Source organism: Rhamphochromis longiceps, linkage group LG8, assembly GCF_057381845.1.
Source record: "Rhamphochromis longiceps isolate RC_006_pf linkage group LG8, R_longiceps_female_GT1.1, whole genome shotgun sequence".
Lineage (NCBI taxonomy): Eukaryota > Metazoa > Chordata > Actinopteri > Cichliformes > Cichlidae > Rhamphochromis > Rhamphochromis longiceps.
This window is the reverse complement of record NC_140564.1, coordinates 17,475,554-17,491,505: the sequence shown is the minus strand read 5'-3', so window position 1 is coordinate 17,491,505 and position 15,952 is coordinate 17,475,554. Positions and strand designations below refer to the sequence as shown.

Sequence of the window (15,952 nt, the reverse complement as noted above, 5' to 3'; positions counted from 1 at the left end):
GGGGATGAACAAAATCTCCTTCAGCAACTATTAAATAGCCAGAAGGGGCCAGACAGTCAATATATTAATTCAGCGTTCCTACAGAACAGACCGTAAAGCATTCCCAAAAAGTCAAAACAATTATTTTAGCAGCTGATTTCTGTACTTAAAAAAACCCCAAACAAACATTTATTATAGCTCTATTATGTAGGTAATGTAGGAGACGTGGACACAAATACACAGAGGGTTAACGAGGGAAGTGGGAGCACACGGGGAACACAGGCGACACTGATAATCATAACGAGACACGGCAGGAGTAACACAACACTGACGGGAGACTATCAAAGTAAAACAGGAAGCACACAGAGACGCAGACCAGATTGGAAGAGAACACAGACATAGCGGGCTGGGAAAACATGGAATAAAACACAAGGAGGAGAAACGAGGCATGGGGGCTGGCAGATACACAGAGGGGGCACACAGGGGGTAAAGTCACGAGGGGAAATCAAATAAGCAACATCTTAACAGAACAACCGAGGGACCCTAAAGCTGACATCAAACAACAACAATACAAGACACACAAAAAACCAGGTAGAAGTCCCAGGACCATGACATGCAGGTGGTTACATATGGTTAAAATGATTCAAATGCACTAAGTATGCATGTTTTTCATATCAATATAGTCCATAACTTGATTACTGTCTGTAGCCCACATGATTAAACACTTTAGTTACATAAAACATGTGAGTTTAGATTTTATCTACTGTATAGCCTGTATAGTAAATTAATATGTAGCCCAATAAGTATAAAATCCAGAAAGCTACACAACATGGGGCGGTTCATTTACAAACACAGTTCTAACTTGAGTTTCACACAGTTTTTATTAGAAAACAATCAAATTGTTAAATGCTTCAAGTACACAAAATGTCAGAAATCTGCACCGTCATGAACAGAAATTTAAACCTAATTTTTCGTGATTTGTTGATTAACCCTCCGAGGTCTAAATCCCACGTTGTGCACATCAACATCACAGATTTGTACAAATCAAATTTATAACAAAGACATGTTAAATATTAAGCACTGGAAACAGCTTGTTGTTTTGTTGCCATAGCGTTTTGTTTTGTCTCCATTTAAAAGATATCAAAATCTGAGCAAACAACTTGATGTCAAAAGAATCTCTGCACATTCCGCAGTCTTTGCTGCTAAAGTGACATCACAGCATTTAAGCATGTTTGAATGAAAACATCAGCATATGAACACAAAACGGAAGAGACACTGCAACCGAATGAAAGCAGACCACTATTTAGTGACATTTGGACGTTTCCCTGAGGATTAACTGCTGTGTAATCTACCAAGAACTAAAGTAAGCTCAAATTTCAGTTTATAAACTCAAGATCATTTACTTAAATATATAAAGCCTGATTTCCCTGCTTGCCAGGACAGTATTTATGTACTTTACATTGTGCAAGACTAGACTATATTTTCCATCATAGAGAGGATGATGTGGATCTATTATTCAGGAAAACAAATGAAGACTTAACTATTTGTCAGCTGATGTAATATTTGACAAATGATACATAAATTAGAAAATGTTCTTAATCATATCTTAGAGTGACAGAAGCTCTTTTTAACACGATTATTTCTCAGATTATTTTGTTCATTTAGGAAAATAGAGAAGACGTAAGTTTTGTTCTCAAACAAACTATTAGAATTTCTGAGAAACTGAGCCTACGTGCACATGTACACGGCTATTTTTGAAAGCGCAGCTTTGTCTCTGCATTTGGGCCTTTCGTCCACACCTAAACAGCAGATTGAGTCACTGAAAGGTGAGATTTTTAAAAAGGACGTTTTTGTGTTCAGGTGTGGACGAGGAAAACGGACATTTACTCAGGCAATGTCAAAAGTGTGCGCCGCTGTTGAAGTCACGCTGTGGCCACGTTATTGTTTACGTGAGATCAATTTCTACAATGGCAGATGTAGACAACATACTGTGTCTGTTAATCTTAGTATCTGCAGTTTTTACACGCTTACATCAGACGTGGATTCTACATTCAACACAGACGCTCTCCCAACCCAAATCCTGACGTCGGTTTGGAAGAAATGTAATTTTAAAAAATGACATTTATGTATGCTGTATGCATTTAGTCCATTCCAAAGTTGTGAGTCTGTCTTTAGTTATTAACATTTGAAACGATGAAGGCACGTGAAAGTAACACAAAATTAGCTGCTTTTCCAGAAAAAGACAAAAACTTCTCAGAAGTACGTAAGGTTTTATGAGGTTTTCCCACCCAGGCTTCTAGACTTCTGATTGGCCAACATTTCTACACGGTTAAGATTTGGCGTGTTCTTGACAGCGTTTCACTTTGTTTTTAGTGTTTAGATGTGGAAGGAGATATTTTTTCAAAACTGCACATGTGGACTGGATTTTTATTTTTTTTTAAACGAAAAAGGAAAATTGTCCGTTTTCAAACATAGCCGTGTACGTTTGGACGCAGCCTAAAGTCATCACAAAAAAAGCAAATTCTCTGAACATTCTGGGTTGAGGTTTAGTGATCATTGTTGTTTTGTGTTCCTTGTAGTCAAAATGAGTGCAAGTGGAGACGGACCACAAAATAACCAAAACGGTAAGCACATGTACTCAGTCTTGAAATTGATGAAAAACAGATTTTCAGCAGATAGTTATGGATGTTAATTAAAAGATTTAATGATCTTGCAGGCCAACAGGTTAACCCACAAATGTTGGCAAATGGAGATCAGGAACCTGCTAATGGCTTCCTGAACGATCTGTATCTCGCTCTCCGTGATTATTGTTGCTATCTAGATGAGCTAATAGCTTCAGTACTGGCACAATATGACAATTACCTTTACGGGGACGAAGACGATGACGATGACGATGACGACGATGACGACGACGACGATGACGACGACGACGACGACAACGACAACGACGATGACGACGACGACGATGACGACAACGACAACGACGATGACGACAACGATGACGACAATGACGGCGGCGACGGCGACGGCAACGATGACGATGACGATGACGACGACGACGATGTTCAAAATATTCATGTGAGGGACAATAATGCCAATGGTGACAACGATGAACAGCACGGGGATGCTGTGGTTGTGATCATTTTCAATGTTGGTGGCATTGAAAATGAGGAGGCATTTGAAGGCCGCATGGATGTTCGCCAGTACATCCCAGAAGAGGACCCTCAGCCAGGTGTTTCCAGGAAGAGGTCTAGAGAGAGGGATGAAGAAGATTTAGGAGCAAACAAAAGAATGAGATGGAGCGATGATGACTCTGAAGTATTTGAAGATGCGCACGAAGAGCTTGAACACGAAACTGGAGGCTCGAGGAAGCGTTCCCGAGAGGATTTTGAGCAAGAAGAGGAATACTTGCCTGTGTGCAAACTTCAGAGGTGTTCAATTGAGTCGACCAGCAGCAATGAAGACTAAGACTACTTCGACGGGTTTTTTCAGTATCCTTTCAGTAATCTGATGGCCTACTCAGGTGATCCTGAATCCTCTATGCTGCAATAAGCTGGGCATACACTGTGCTGCGATTTTTCAGTCGCGTTATTCGGCTCCTGATCAAACTGTAGGATTGACTCGCAGGGGTGAGAAGTTTGATCAAGGCCAAACTCGGGACGATCCCCAAAACGATCGCACGACTGAAAAATCGGCTCAAAATGGGCCAAAAATCGCACAGTGTATGCCCAGCATTAGGCTGCCGGGGGATTCCCATGATGCACTGGGTGTTTCTTCTTCACCCACTATGTTTAATAGACCTCTGCACTGAATGGTACTTGTTATTAACCTCTGTCTCTGTTCCATGTCTTTATACTATTTTCCTTGCCCCTCCCCAACCGGTCGCAGCAGATGGCCGCCCCTCCCTGAGCCTGGTTCTGCTGGAGGTTTCTTCCTGTTAAAAGGGAGTTTTTCCTTCCCACTGTCGCCAAAGTGCTTGCTCATAGGGGGTCATATGATTGTTGGGGTTTTCTTTGTAAGTATATCTTACAATATAAAGCGCCTTCAGGTGACTGTTGCTGTCATTTGGCGCTCTTTAAATAAAATTGAATTGAAAATTAAATAGATGTCACTGTGATGATTTCTTCCCTGCATAGAAAGCTTAGACCCAAATGCAGATTCAATGCACATGGTTAAACTATTTATAAGACTTTGTTTAAAGAGAGGGAATGGAGAACGTGGCTCGAGCTAGGAGTGTCAGCAGACAGCAGGAACCAGAGGAAAAGCTATCGAGAGACTGAACACCTGGCTCCTGATGGGAACAATCCAACGGGAATTCTGCAACAGAGGGAGAAGAAGTTGCTGGACGGGTAAGGGAGTTTGAGGGTAGGATGAGTATGTTGGCAGAGGAGACCTAAACACAGGGAAAACAAGGTTAAACACAGGGAAGGAGCACGCCAGAACTGGAGCAGAGGGGAAGCCTAGTTACCACTGGAGATGGCAGAACAAACTGGCGAGGAGTAGCAGGCAGCGCTGGTTTAAGAAGCCCTCCTGCTGATTGTTTGCAGATGAGGCCCAGGTGAGATGCTGGAAACTCCACCTCTGAAGTGTGGACACAGTATCCCCATTCCAAGTGGAAAAGCCCCTCAGACACTTCCATGGTGCATGACAAGAAGGATGAGAAAGCATTCATGGTCCATCCATCCCTCCGTCAGCGTAATGCCTAAAAGTTTATTCAGATGTAAATGTATTACATTTTTAAATAAAGATCATCAGTGTTTTTAATGACGCTGCAGTTCATTCATGTGTCTCTATTGGACAGTGTTGTAGAAGTTACAGAAGACAGGAATCAGTTCCAGCTTGGCCTGACATTTGATCACTAGTGATGTGTGATACCACTGATTTCCTTTCCGATCCCATACCAAGTAAAATTCAGGGTGGTATCGACGATACTGCTCCGATACTTTGTACAAAAACTTTACTCTTTTATTGTATCTCAAATTATAGCGTCATAATCATTACAGGACATCAGATTACTTGTTCTTATCACTTAATAATGCAGAATTCATCATATAGAAATCAAAAACCTGAAGTTGTGCACTATGTGAACACCTTGCCTGCCTGCAGCACTAAAGGACTCCCTGAGAGACGTCTGTCTCACCCTAGCAGCACCCGTCCTTCTCCTCCTCTTCAGTTTGCCTCAACATAAGCTCGTCATATTCTGTGATATGATTTACTTTGAGGTGTTTGACAAGGTTAGTGGTGTTGCCACAACACCTCACTTTCTTGCCACATGTATCGCAAACCACGTCTGGGCTGTTTGTGGATGTAAAATACGTGCGCACATGACTCCAGTTACGCTCAGCCATTGTTGTGAGTGCGCACGCCACAGGCTGCCACACATTTATACAGCCGTATTTCACACATGACTATAAAAGGCGGAAGAGGGAGTAGTTCTTTCCAATGTAGACAATCTGAATGATAGTTTCTTTCCACTGTGTTCCTGTTAATGAAAAACTACAATTTCACCCAAAATGATTCAAATATCGATATTTTAATGTGGAAACCTTCTGTTTCCACATCTGGACTTTCTGTTGCTGCCCACGCGGGTGAAACTTTCTTTGAAGTGGCTCATTGAAGTTGTAATTGATAATCAATTCCCACACAATGTGAGAATCCAATCAATTTGTTTATCAGGGGAAAGGTGTGATTTCTTAGGACACTGGAGCCTAACATTAACTGGTTTAAAATTAGCTTATTTCCATAAGAAGAAAAACATACTGAGAAAGAGATCACCAAAATATACATGTACAAATGTGAAATAGTCATATGTAGTGTGAAAGAGCTATTTGACATCTTTAAATTCAAAGTAATGTATAAATCCACTTACATAAAACATGAAAAGGCGGCGCAGCGATGCCCATCTCAGCCAGTGTATGATGGTGGGGCAAGATGGCAGCTTCCACAACATGACGCCAGCTCCTATGTATTTTTAGTAGATAAATGATACGTTTATGTATCAATTTGTTGGAAGATGTAATTACACCTTAATTATGTAATTAGAAGCAAAAATGATTTTTTTTTTTAATCAAATCACCTCAAAAAATTACTGTACTTACTTTCTAAATCATTCTTTACCTCTGAAAGGGGTGGCTGTGGCTCAGGAGGTGGAGCAGGTCATCTACTAATCAGATGGTTTTTGGGTCGATCCCTGGCTGCTCCAGACTGCATGCTAACTGTCCTTGGGCAAGACATTAACCCCAAGTCACCCTCTGATGCATTCATCAGAGTATGAATGTGTGTGAATGTTAGGTAGAAAGCACAGAAAAAGGGCTTCTATGAACAGGTGTGAATGAGGCAACCTGTATAGAGCGCTTTGAATGTTCAGGTAGAGTAGAAAAGCACTGTAAAAATTTCTCTGTGTTGATTTCTTTTGGACCTCAAACATTACTCACCTTGTTGCAGGTTTCTTTATTAATGCTGAAAACCCAGAATGGAAACTGACCTTACTGCTTCCTTCCTTTCCAAACTATTGCGGCTCCTCCAACCAACGGCCGCGGCAGGCTAAACATGAGGACACAGATGACGTGCAACAGTAAATGGTAAATGGCCTGTATTTGTATAGCGCTTTTCTAGTCCCTAAGGACCCCAAAGCGCTTTACACAACCTGTCATCCACCCATTCACACACACATTCACACACTGGTGATGGCAAGCTACAATGTAGCCACAGCCACCCTGGGGCGCACTGACAGAGGCGAGGCTGCCGGACACTGGCACCACCGGGCCCTCTGACCACCACCAGGCGGCAACGGGTGAAGTGTCTTGCCCAAGGACACAACGACCGAGACTGTCCAAGCCGGGGCTCGAACCGGCAACCTTCCGATTACAAGGCGAACGCCCAACTCTTGAGCCACGATCGCCCCATGAGATACACCTCTGTACTATTTGCTACTTTTATTCCACATACAACTGTCCACTGTACAAATCGGCACACGGCCTCAAACCATTAAACAAATGCACAGACTGCACAAATAACTGCACCATTTACTATGCCAAATTTCAACATTGGCCTATTGCATAACTTAGTGCAGAAGTATACATAAACCAAAAGATGCATCAAAATGATTCAAGCTGCGCTCAAGCTGCAGTCAATAGAAGGTTTCGCCTCATGCTCACCCTACCTTTCTGCTCATTAACATCAGGTGCCGTGAACAGGTGAGTGCAACCACATTTATCACACCCATTAAATCCTTTTATCTCATTGTGTTTGAATAATTGTAATTCCTTCTACTGGGATCTCAGCCAGAAGTCCATCTTTCACCTCCAGCTCATTTAAATCTCAGCTGCCAGACTTATAACAAATTCAAAGAAATAAATCATCATTCTCCTCCTCACAACCTTTTGGGTATACGATACATGGGTACAAGCCTTGTTACAGATTTGGTCACTTTTTATGAACCAAGTCACTGCCTGCATTCTGCACATCAGACACTCTTAGCTGTCCGTGCAGCCTGGCTCAATGCAAAAAGAAAACAAACCGTTTCGTGTTTTAACTCTTTGAACTTTTCTTTTGTGTTTTTAACTAAGATTTTATTGTGTTCTTTAACACACTTTGTAACTGTTTTGAAAGTGCTAGGCAAATTAACTGTTAACTATTACTGTTATTATTGTTATTGACAGTCTGGAGCTTTGGCAGTATGGAAGGTGGATGCGAGAGGGAGACTTCATGGAAACCACCTTTTTCTTTCCCATCACCATATTCCTGAATGTTTCCAAATGCATAGGTTAAAAAAAACAAAACTCGATGCTTTTTTAAAAATTCTGCAACACTCAGAAATCCTAGCAGCTGGCACCACCAATGGACGCATAGCAATGTGGAGGATGGTGGTGCAGTCGGGTAGCAGTAGACACTAAGCCCCAGTGGAAACTGCAGACACCAACAGAAATTGGAGGAAATGTCACTCAGCTACAGGTAATGTCTTGACCAGCATTAGTACATTACTTTCGTTTGGTTTAATTACACTTTTATTTTAACTGGAGATTGACAGTAACAACACTGTTTTTCTTTGAGCCAAAATTTCATTGAAGGAAATTTCAATGCAGCTTTGATGCTGGATGGAGACAGCAACGCATTTTAAAACCCTGACTTGGACTGTGGGAATCAAGTCTTTACAATACACACACACACACACACACACACACACACACACACACACACACACACACACACACACACACACACACACACACACCAGCCTGACCAATAAGAGCCAAGAGTTGCAGTGATAGGCAGGCTGAACCAGCAAATAGCCAGAAACAACTGGTCAGTGCAGCACCGCCTCAGGTACCACATACAGATTTTAACTGGCTTCTGACTTTGTGTGGTGTGGAGTATGCTAGATTTTATATAAATATGGATGAGATTAGCTGGGGATGAACAAAATCTCCTTCAGCAACTATTAAATAGCCAGAAGGGGCCAGACAGTCAATATATTAATTCAGCGTTCCTACAGAACAGACCGTAAAGCATTCCCAAAAAGTCAAAACAATTATTTTAGCAGCTGATTTCTGTACTTAAAAAAACCCCAAACAAACATTTATTATAGCTCTATTATGTAGGTAATGTAGGAGACGTGGACACAAATACACAGAGGGTTAACGAGGGAAGTGGGAGCACACGGGGAACACAGGCGACACTGATAATCATAACGAGACACGGCAGGAGTAACACAACACTGACGGGAGACTATCAAAGTAAAACAGGAAGCACACAGAGACGCAGACCAGATTGGAAGAGAACACAGACATAGCGGGCTGGGAAAACATGGAATAAAACACAAGGAGGAGAAACGAGGCATGGGGGCTGGCAGATACACAGAGGGGGCACACAGGGGGTAAAGTCACGAGGGGAAATCAAATAAGCAACATCTTAACAGAACAACCGAGGGACCCTAAAGCTGACATCAAACAACAACAATACAAGACACACAAAAAACCAGGTAGAAGTCCCAGGACCATGACATGCAGGTGGTTACATATGGTTAAAATGATTCAAATGCACTAAGTATGCATGTTTTTCATATCAATATAGTCCATAACTTGATTACTGTCTGTAGCCCACATGATTAAACACTTTAGTTACATAAAACATGTGAGTTTAGATTTTATCTACTGTATAGCCTGTATAGTAAATTAATATGTAGCCCAATAAGTATAAAATCCAGAAAGCTACACAACATGGGACGGTTCATTTACAAACACAGTTCTAACTTGAGTTTCACACAGTTTTTATTAGAAAACAATCAAATTGTTAAATGCTTCAAGTACACAAAATGTCAGAAATCTGCACCGTCATGAACAGAAATTTAAACCTAATTTTTCGTGATTTGTTGATTAACCCTCCGAGGTCTAAATCCCACGTTGTGCACATCAACATCACAGATTTGTACAAATAAAATTTATAACAAAGACATGTTAAATATTAAGCACTGGAAACAGCTTGTTGTTTTGTTGCCATAGCGTTTTGTTTTGTCTCCATTTAAAAGATATCAAAATCTGAGCAAACAACTTGATGTCAAAAGAATCTCTGCACATTCCGCAGTCTTTGCTGCTAAAGTGACATCACAGCATTTAAGCATGTTTGAATGAAAACATCAGCATATGAACACAAAACTGAAGAGACACTGCAACCGAATGAAAGCAGACCACTATTTAGTGACATTTGGACGTTTCCCTGAGGATTAACTGCTGTGTAATCTACCAAGAACTAAAGTAAGCTCAAATTTCAGTTTATAAACTCAAGATCATTTACTTAAATATATAAAGCCTGATTTCCCTGCTTGCCAGGACAGTATTTATGTACTTTACATTGTGCAAGACTAGACTATATTTTCCATCATAGAGAGGATGATGTGGATCTATTATTCAGGAAAACAAATGAAGACTTAACTATTTGTCAGCTGATGTAATATTTGACAAATGATACATAAATTAGAAAATGTTCTTAATCATATCTTAGAGTGACAGAAGCTCTTTTTAACACGATTATTTCTCAGATTATTTTGTTCATTTAGGAAAATAGAGAAGACGTAAGTTTTGTTCTCAAACAAACTATTAGAATTTCTGAGAAACTGAGCCTACGTGCACATGTACACGGCTATTTTTGAAAGCGCAGCTTTGTCTCTGCATTTGGGCCTTTCGTCCACACCTAAACAGCAGATTGAGTCACTGAAAGGTGAGATTTTTAAAAAGGACGTTTTTGTGTTTAGGTGTGGACGAGGAAAACGGACATTTACTCAGGCAATGTCAAAAGTGTGCGCCGCTGTTGAAGTCACGCTGTGGCCACGTTATTGTTTACGTGAGATCAATTTCTACAATGGCAGATGTAGACAACATACTGTGTCTGTTAATCTTAGTATCTGCAGTTTTTACACGCTTACATCAGACGTGGATTCTACATTCAACACAGACGCTCTCCCAACCCAAATCCTGACGTCGGTTTGGAAGAAATGTAATTTTAAAAAATGACATTTATGTATGCTGTATGCATTTAGTCCATTCCAAAGTTGTGAGTCTGTCTTTAGTTATTAACATTTGAAACGATGAAGGCACGTGAAAGTAACACAAAATTAGCTGCTTTTCCAGAAAAAGACAAAAACTTCTCAGAAGTACGTAAGGTTTTATGAGGTTTTCCCACCCAGGCTTCTAGACTTCTGATTGGCCAACATTTCTACACGGTTAAGATTTGGCGTGTTCTTGACAGCGTTTCACTTTGTTTTTAGTGTTTAGATGTGGAAGGAGATATTTTTTCAAAACTGCACATGTGGACTGGATTTTTTTTTTTTTTTAAACGAAAAAGGAAAATTGTCCGTTTTCAAACATAGCCGTGTACGTTTGGACGCAGCCTAAAGTCATCACAAAAAAAGCAAATTCTCTGAACATTCTGGGTTGAGGTTTAGTGATCATTGTTGTTTTGTGTTCCTTGTAGTCAAAATGAGTGCAAGTGGAGACGGACCACAAAATAACCAAAACGGTAAGCACATGTACTCAGTCTTGAAATTGATGAAAAACAGATTTTCAGCAGATAGTTATGGATGTTAATTAAAAGATTTAATGATCTTGCAGGCCAACAGGTTAACCCACAAATGTTGGCAAATGGAGATCAGGAACCTGCTAATGGCTTCCTGAACGATCTGTATCTCGCTCTCCATGAATATTGTTGCTATCTAGATGAGCTAATAGCTTCAGTACTGGCACAATATGACAATTACCTTTACGGGGACGAAGACGATGACGATGACGACGATGACGACGATGACGACGACGACGATGACGACGACGACGACGACAACGACAACGACGATGACGACGACGACGATGACGACAACGACAACGACGATGACGACAACGATGACGCCGATGACGGCGACGGCAACGATGACGATGACGATGTTGGTGGCATTGAAAATGAGGAGGCATTTGAAGGCCGCATGGATGTTCGCCAGTACATCCCAGAAGAGGACCCTCAGCCAGGTGTTTCCAGGAAGAGGTCTAGAGAGAGGGATGAAGAAGATTTAGGAGCAAACAAAAGAATGAGATGGAGCGATGATGACTCTGAAGTATTTGAAGATGCGCACGAAGAGCTTGAACACGAAACTGGAGGCTCGAGGAAGCGTTCCCGAGAGGATTTTGAGCAAGAAGAGGAATACTTGCCTGTGTGCAAACTTCAGAGGTGTTCAATTGAGTCGACCAGCAGCAATGAAGACTAAGACTACTTCGACGGGTTTTTTCAGTATCCTTTCAGTAATCTGATGGCCTACTCAGGTGATCCTGAATCCTCTATGCTGCAATAAGCTGGGCATACACTGTGCTGCGATTTTTCAGTCGCGTTATTCGGCTCCTGATCAAACTGTAGGATTGACTCGCAGGGGTGAGAAGTTTGATCAAGGCCAAACTCGGGACGATCCCCAAAACGATCGCACGACTGAAAAATCGGCTCAAAATGGGCCAAAAATCGCACAGTGTATGCCCAGCATTAGGCTGCCGGGGGATTCCCATGATGCACTGGGTGTTTCTTCTTCACCCACTATGTTTAATAGACCTCTGCACTGAATGGTACTTGTTATTAACCTCTGTCTCTGTTCCATGTCTTTATACTATTTTCCTTGCCCCTCCCCAACCGGTCGCAGCAGATGGCCGCCCCTCCCTGAGCCTGGTTCTGCTGGAGGTTTCTTCCTGTTAAAAGGGAGTTTTTCCTTCCCACTGTCGCCAAAGTGCTTGCTCATAGGGGGTCATATGATTGTTGGGGTTTTCTTTGTAAGTATATCTTACAATATAAAGCGCCTTCAGGTGACTGTTGCTGTCATTTGGCGCTCTTTAAATAAAATTGAATTGAAAATTAAATAGATGTCACTGTGATGATTTCTTCCCTGCATAGAAAGCTTAGACCCAAATGCAGATTCAATGCACATGGTTAAACTATTTATGAGACTTTAGAGAGGGAATGGAGAACGTGGCTCGAGCTAGGAGTGTCAGCAGACAGCAGGAACCAGAGGAAAAGCTATCGAGAGACTGAACACCTGGCTCCTGATGGGAACAATCCAACGGGAATTCTGCAACAGAGGGAGAAGAAGTTGCTGGACGGGTAAGGGAGTTTGAGGGTAGGATGAGTATGTTGGCAGAGGAGACCTAAACACAGGGAAAACAAGGTTAAACACAGGGAAGGAGCACGCCAGAACTGGAGCAGAGGGGAAGCCTAGTTACCACTGGAGATGGCAGAACAAACTGGCGAGGAGTAGCAGGCAGCGCTGGTTTAAGAAGCCCTCCTGCTGATTGTTTGCAGATGAGGCCCAGGTGAGATGCTGGAAACTCCACCTCTGAAGTGTGGACACAGTATCCCCATTCCAAGTGGAAAAGCCCCTCAGACACTTCCATGGTGCATGACAAGAAGGATGAGAAAGCATTCATGGTCCATCCATCCCTCCGTCAGCGTAATGCCTAAAAGTTTATTCAGATGTAAATGTATTACATTTTTAAATAAAGATCATCAGTGTTTTTAATGACGCTGCAGTTCATTCATGTGTCTCTATTGGACAGTGTTGTAGAAGTTACAGAAGACAGGAATCAGTTCCAGCTTGGCCTGACATTTGATCACTAGTGATGTGTGATACCACTGATTTCCTTTCCGATCCCATACCACGTAAAATTCAGGGTGGTATCGACGATACTGCTCCGATACTTTGTACAAAAACTTTACTCTTTTATTGTATCTCAAATTATAGCGTCATAATCATTACAGGACATCAGATTACTTGTTCTTATCACTTAATAATGCAGAATTCATCATATAGAAATCAAAAACCTGAAGTTGTGCACTATGTGAACACCTTGCCTGCCTGCAGCACTAAAGGACTCCCTGAGAGACGTCTGTCTCACCCTAGCAGCACCCGTCCTTCTCCTCCTCTTCAGTTTGCCTCAACATAAGCTCGTCATATTCTGTGATATGATTTACTTTGAGGTGTTTGACAAGGTTAGTGGTGTTGCCACAACACCTCACTTTCTTGCCACATGTATCGCAAACCACGTCTGGGCTGTTTGTGGATGTAAAATACGTGCGCACATGACTCCAGTTACGCTCAGCCATTGTTGTGAGTGCGCACGCCACAGGCTGCCACACATTTATACAGCCGTATTTCACACATGACTATAAAAGGCGGAAGAGGGAGTAGTTCTTTCCAATGTAGACAATCTGAATGATAGTTTCTTTCCACTGTGTTCCTGTTAATGAAAAACTACAATTTACCCCAAAATGATTCAAATATCGATATTTTAATGTGGAAACCTTCTGTTTCCACATCTGGACTTTCTGTTGCTGCCCACGCGGGTGAAACTTTCTTTGAAGTGGCTCATTGAAGTTGTAATTGATAATCAATTCCCACACAATGAGAGAATCCAATCAATTTGTTTATCAGGGGAAAGGTGTGATTTCTTAGGACACTGGAGCCTAACATTAACTGGTTTAAAATTAGCTTATTTCCATAAGAAGAAAAACATACTGAGAAAGAGATCACCAAAATATACATGTACAAATGTGAAATAGTCATATGTAGTGTGAAAGAGCTATTTGACATCTTTAAATTCAAAGTAATGTATAAATCCACTTACATAAAACATGAAAAGGCGGCGCAGCGATGCCCATCTCAGCCAGTGTATGATGGTGGGGCAAGATGGCAGCTTCCACAACATGACGCCAGCTCCTATGTATTTTTAGTAGATAAATGATACGTTTATGTATCAATTTGTTGGAAGATGTAATTACACCTTAATTATGTAATTAGAAGCAAAAATTATTTTTTAAAAAATCAAATCACCTCAAAAAATTACTGTACTTACTTTCTAAATCATTCTTTACCTCTGAAAGGGGTGGCTGTGGCTCAGGAGGTGGAGCAGGTCATCTACTAATCAGATGGTTTTTGGGTCGATCCCTGGCTGCTCCAGACTGCATGCTAACTGTCCTTGGGCAAGACATTAACCCCAAGTCACTCTCTGATGCATTCATCAGAGTATGAATGTGTGTGAATGTTAGGTAGAAAGCACAGAAAAAGGGCTTCTATGAACAGGTGTGAATGAGGCAACCTGTATAGAGCGCTTTGAATGTTCAGGTAGAGTAGAAAAGCACTGTAAAAATTTCTCTGTGTTGATTTCTTTTGGACCTCAAACATTACTCACCTTGTTGCAGGTTTCTTTATTAATGCTGAAAACCCAGAATGGAAACTGACCTTACTGCTTCCTTCCTTTCCAAACTACTGCGGCTCCTCCAACCAACGGCCGCGGCAGGCTAAACATGAGGACACAGATGACGTGCAACAGTATACACATGAGATACACCTCTGTACTATTTGCTACTTTTATTCCACATACAACTGTCCACTGTACAAATCGGCACACGGCCTCAAACCATTAAACAAATGCACAGACTGCACAAAAAACTGCACCATTTACTATGCCAAATTTCAACATTGGCCTATTGCATAACTTAGTGCAGAAGTATACATAAACCAAAAAATGCATCAAAATGATTCAAGCTGCAGTCAACAGAAGGTCTGCTGCATCTCAGACACCATCGCGCTGGCAGAAAGGGCGCCAGAGCCAGAGCAGCGGAGAGGCGAGCTGGAACAAACCATTTTGGGAGGGGGAGAGGTTATCTATCATATTGTTGCTAAAGTGTTACGTCTCAACCAAGTACTGTATGCTTTTCATATTTTTAGTAGTGTGTCACACAAACAGCTGAAGCACCTCCCGAAAATGGGCTAAAATCGCCCCTGGTTGAGATCATGTGACTGATCGGCCAGTTGAAGAATATTCCATTTCTTTGCCTTGAGAAACTCTTTGCATTTGCAGTTTGCTTTGGGGTGCTATCCATTTGCACTGTCAACTGCTGGCCGAGCAGTTTTGCAGCATTTGGCTGAATACGAGCTGAGAGCATAGCCCTGTACAGTCACATCATCAATAAACACTAGTGAACTGGTTCTATTAGCAGCAAACTCTAATCTGTCCACTGGAGATGGCAGAACAAACAAATTTGTTAAACCCCTTGAATTAAAGTCTTCATTGTTTGATCTAAAATCCACTATGGTCGTGTGCAGAGGCAAAACTACTATAAAATGGGACATTATCCAAAAATGCAAAGGTGTAATTGTGTTTATTGTTATAATGGTTGATGCTCGTTAAACATTAACAGAGCTTCAAATTAGCACACTTGCAGGTAGTCCTTGCCAGCCAAAAGACGCTGGATGAGCTGATGGGCTGCATTAAGAAGAATATAGATAAAACCTAATAGACTATTTTGTGTGTTGAATCATGCAATGCAACTTGTAGGATCGAAGAATATTAATGTGTAGGTTGAAAATAGCATAATAGGCTACCTTTAAAACCAATGAAAGCCACCTCACTGATCAATTTAAAAAGCTTTTTAAAATATGAAATGTTTGCGA

General features: G+C 41.4%; 2 protein-coding genes across 2 annotated transcripts; both read left to right on the top strand.

Annotated features, from left to right (window-relative positions):
* Positions 1 to 1,614: 1,614 nt before the first annotated feature.
* On the top strand, positions 1,615 to 4,081 carry LOC146663414 (uncharacterized). Its single transcript, XM_085416170.1, has one exon. The coding sequence runs from the start codon at positions 2,665 to 2,667 to the stop codon at positions 3,445 to 3,447; it is 783 nt and encodes a 260-aa protein (XP_085272296.1). The 5' UTR covers positions 1,615 to 2,664; the 3' UTR covers positions 3,448 to 4,081.
* A 6,113-nt stretch (positions 4,082 to 10,194) lies between these two features.
* Positions 10,195 to 12,362, top strand: LOC146663413 (uncharacterized). Its single transcript, XM_085416171.1, has one exon. It carries the CDS (start codon positions 11,054 to 11,056, stop codon positions 11,726 to 11,728), a length of 675 nt encoding a protein of 224 aa, XP_085272297.1. The 5' UTR covers positions 10,195 to 11,053; the 3' UTR covers positions 11,729 to 12,362.
* Positions 12,363 to 15,952: the final 3,590 nt, after the last annotated feature.

What these genes read in the sequence shown, in the direction of transcription:
- LOC146663414 (XM_085416170.1), top strand. Translation starts at nt 2,665, where the DNA reads ATGTTAATTAAAAGATTTAATGATCTTGCAGGCCAACAGGTTAACCCA.
- LOC146663413 (XM_085416171.1), top strand. Translation starts at nt 11,054, where the DNA reads ATGTTAATTAAAAGATTTAATGATCTTGCAGGCCAACAGGTTAACCCA.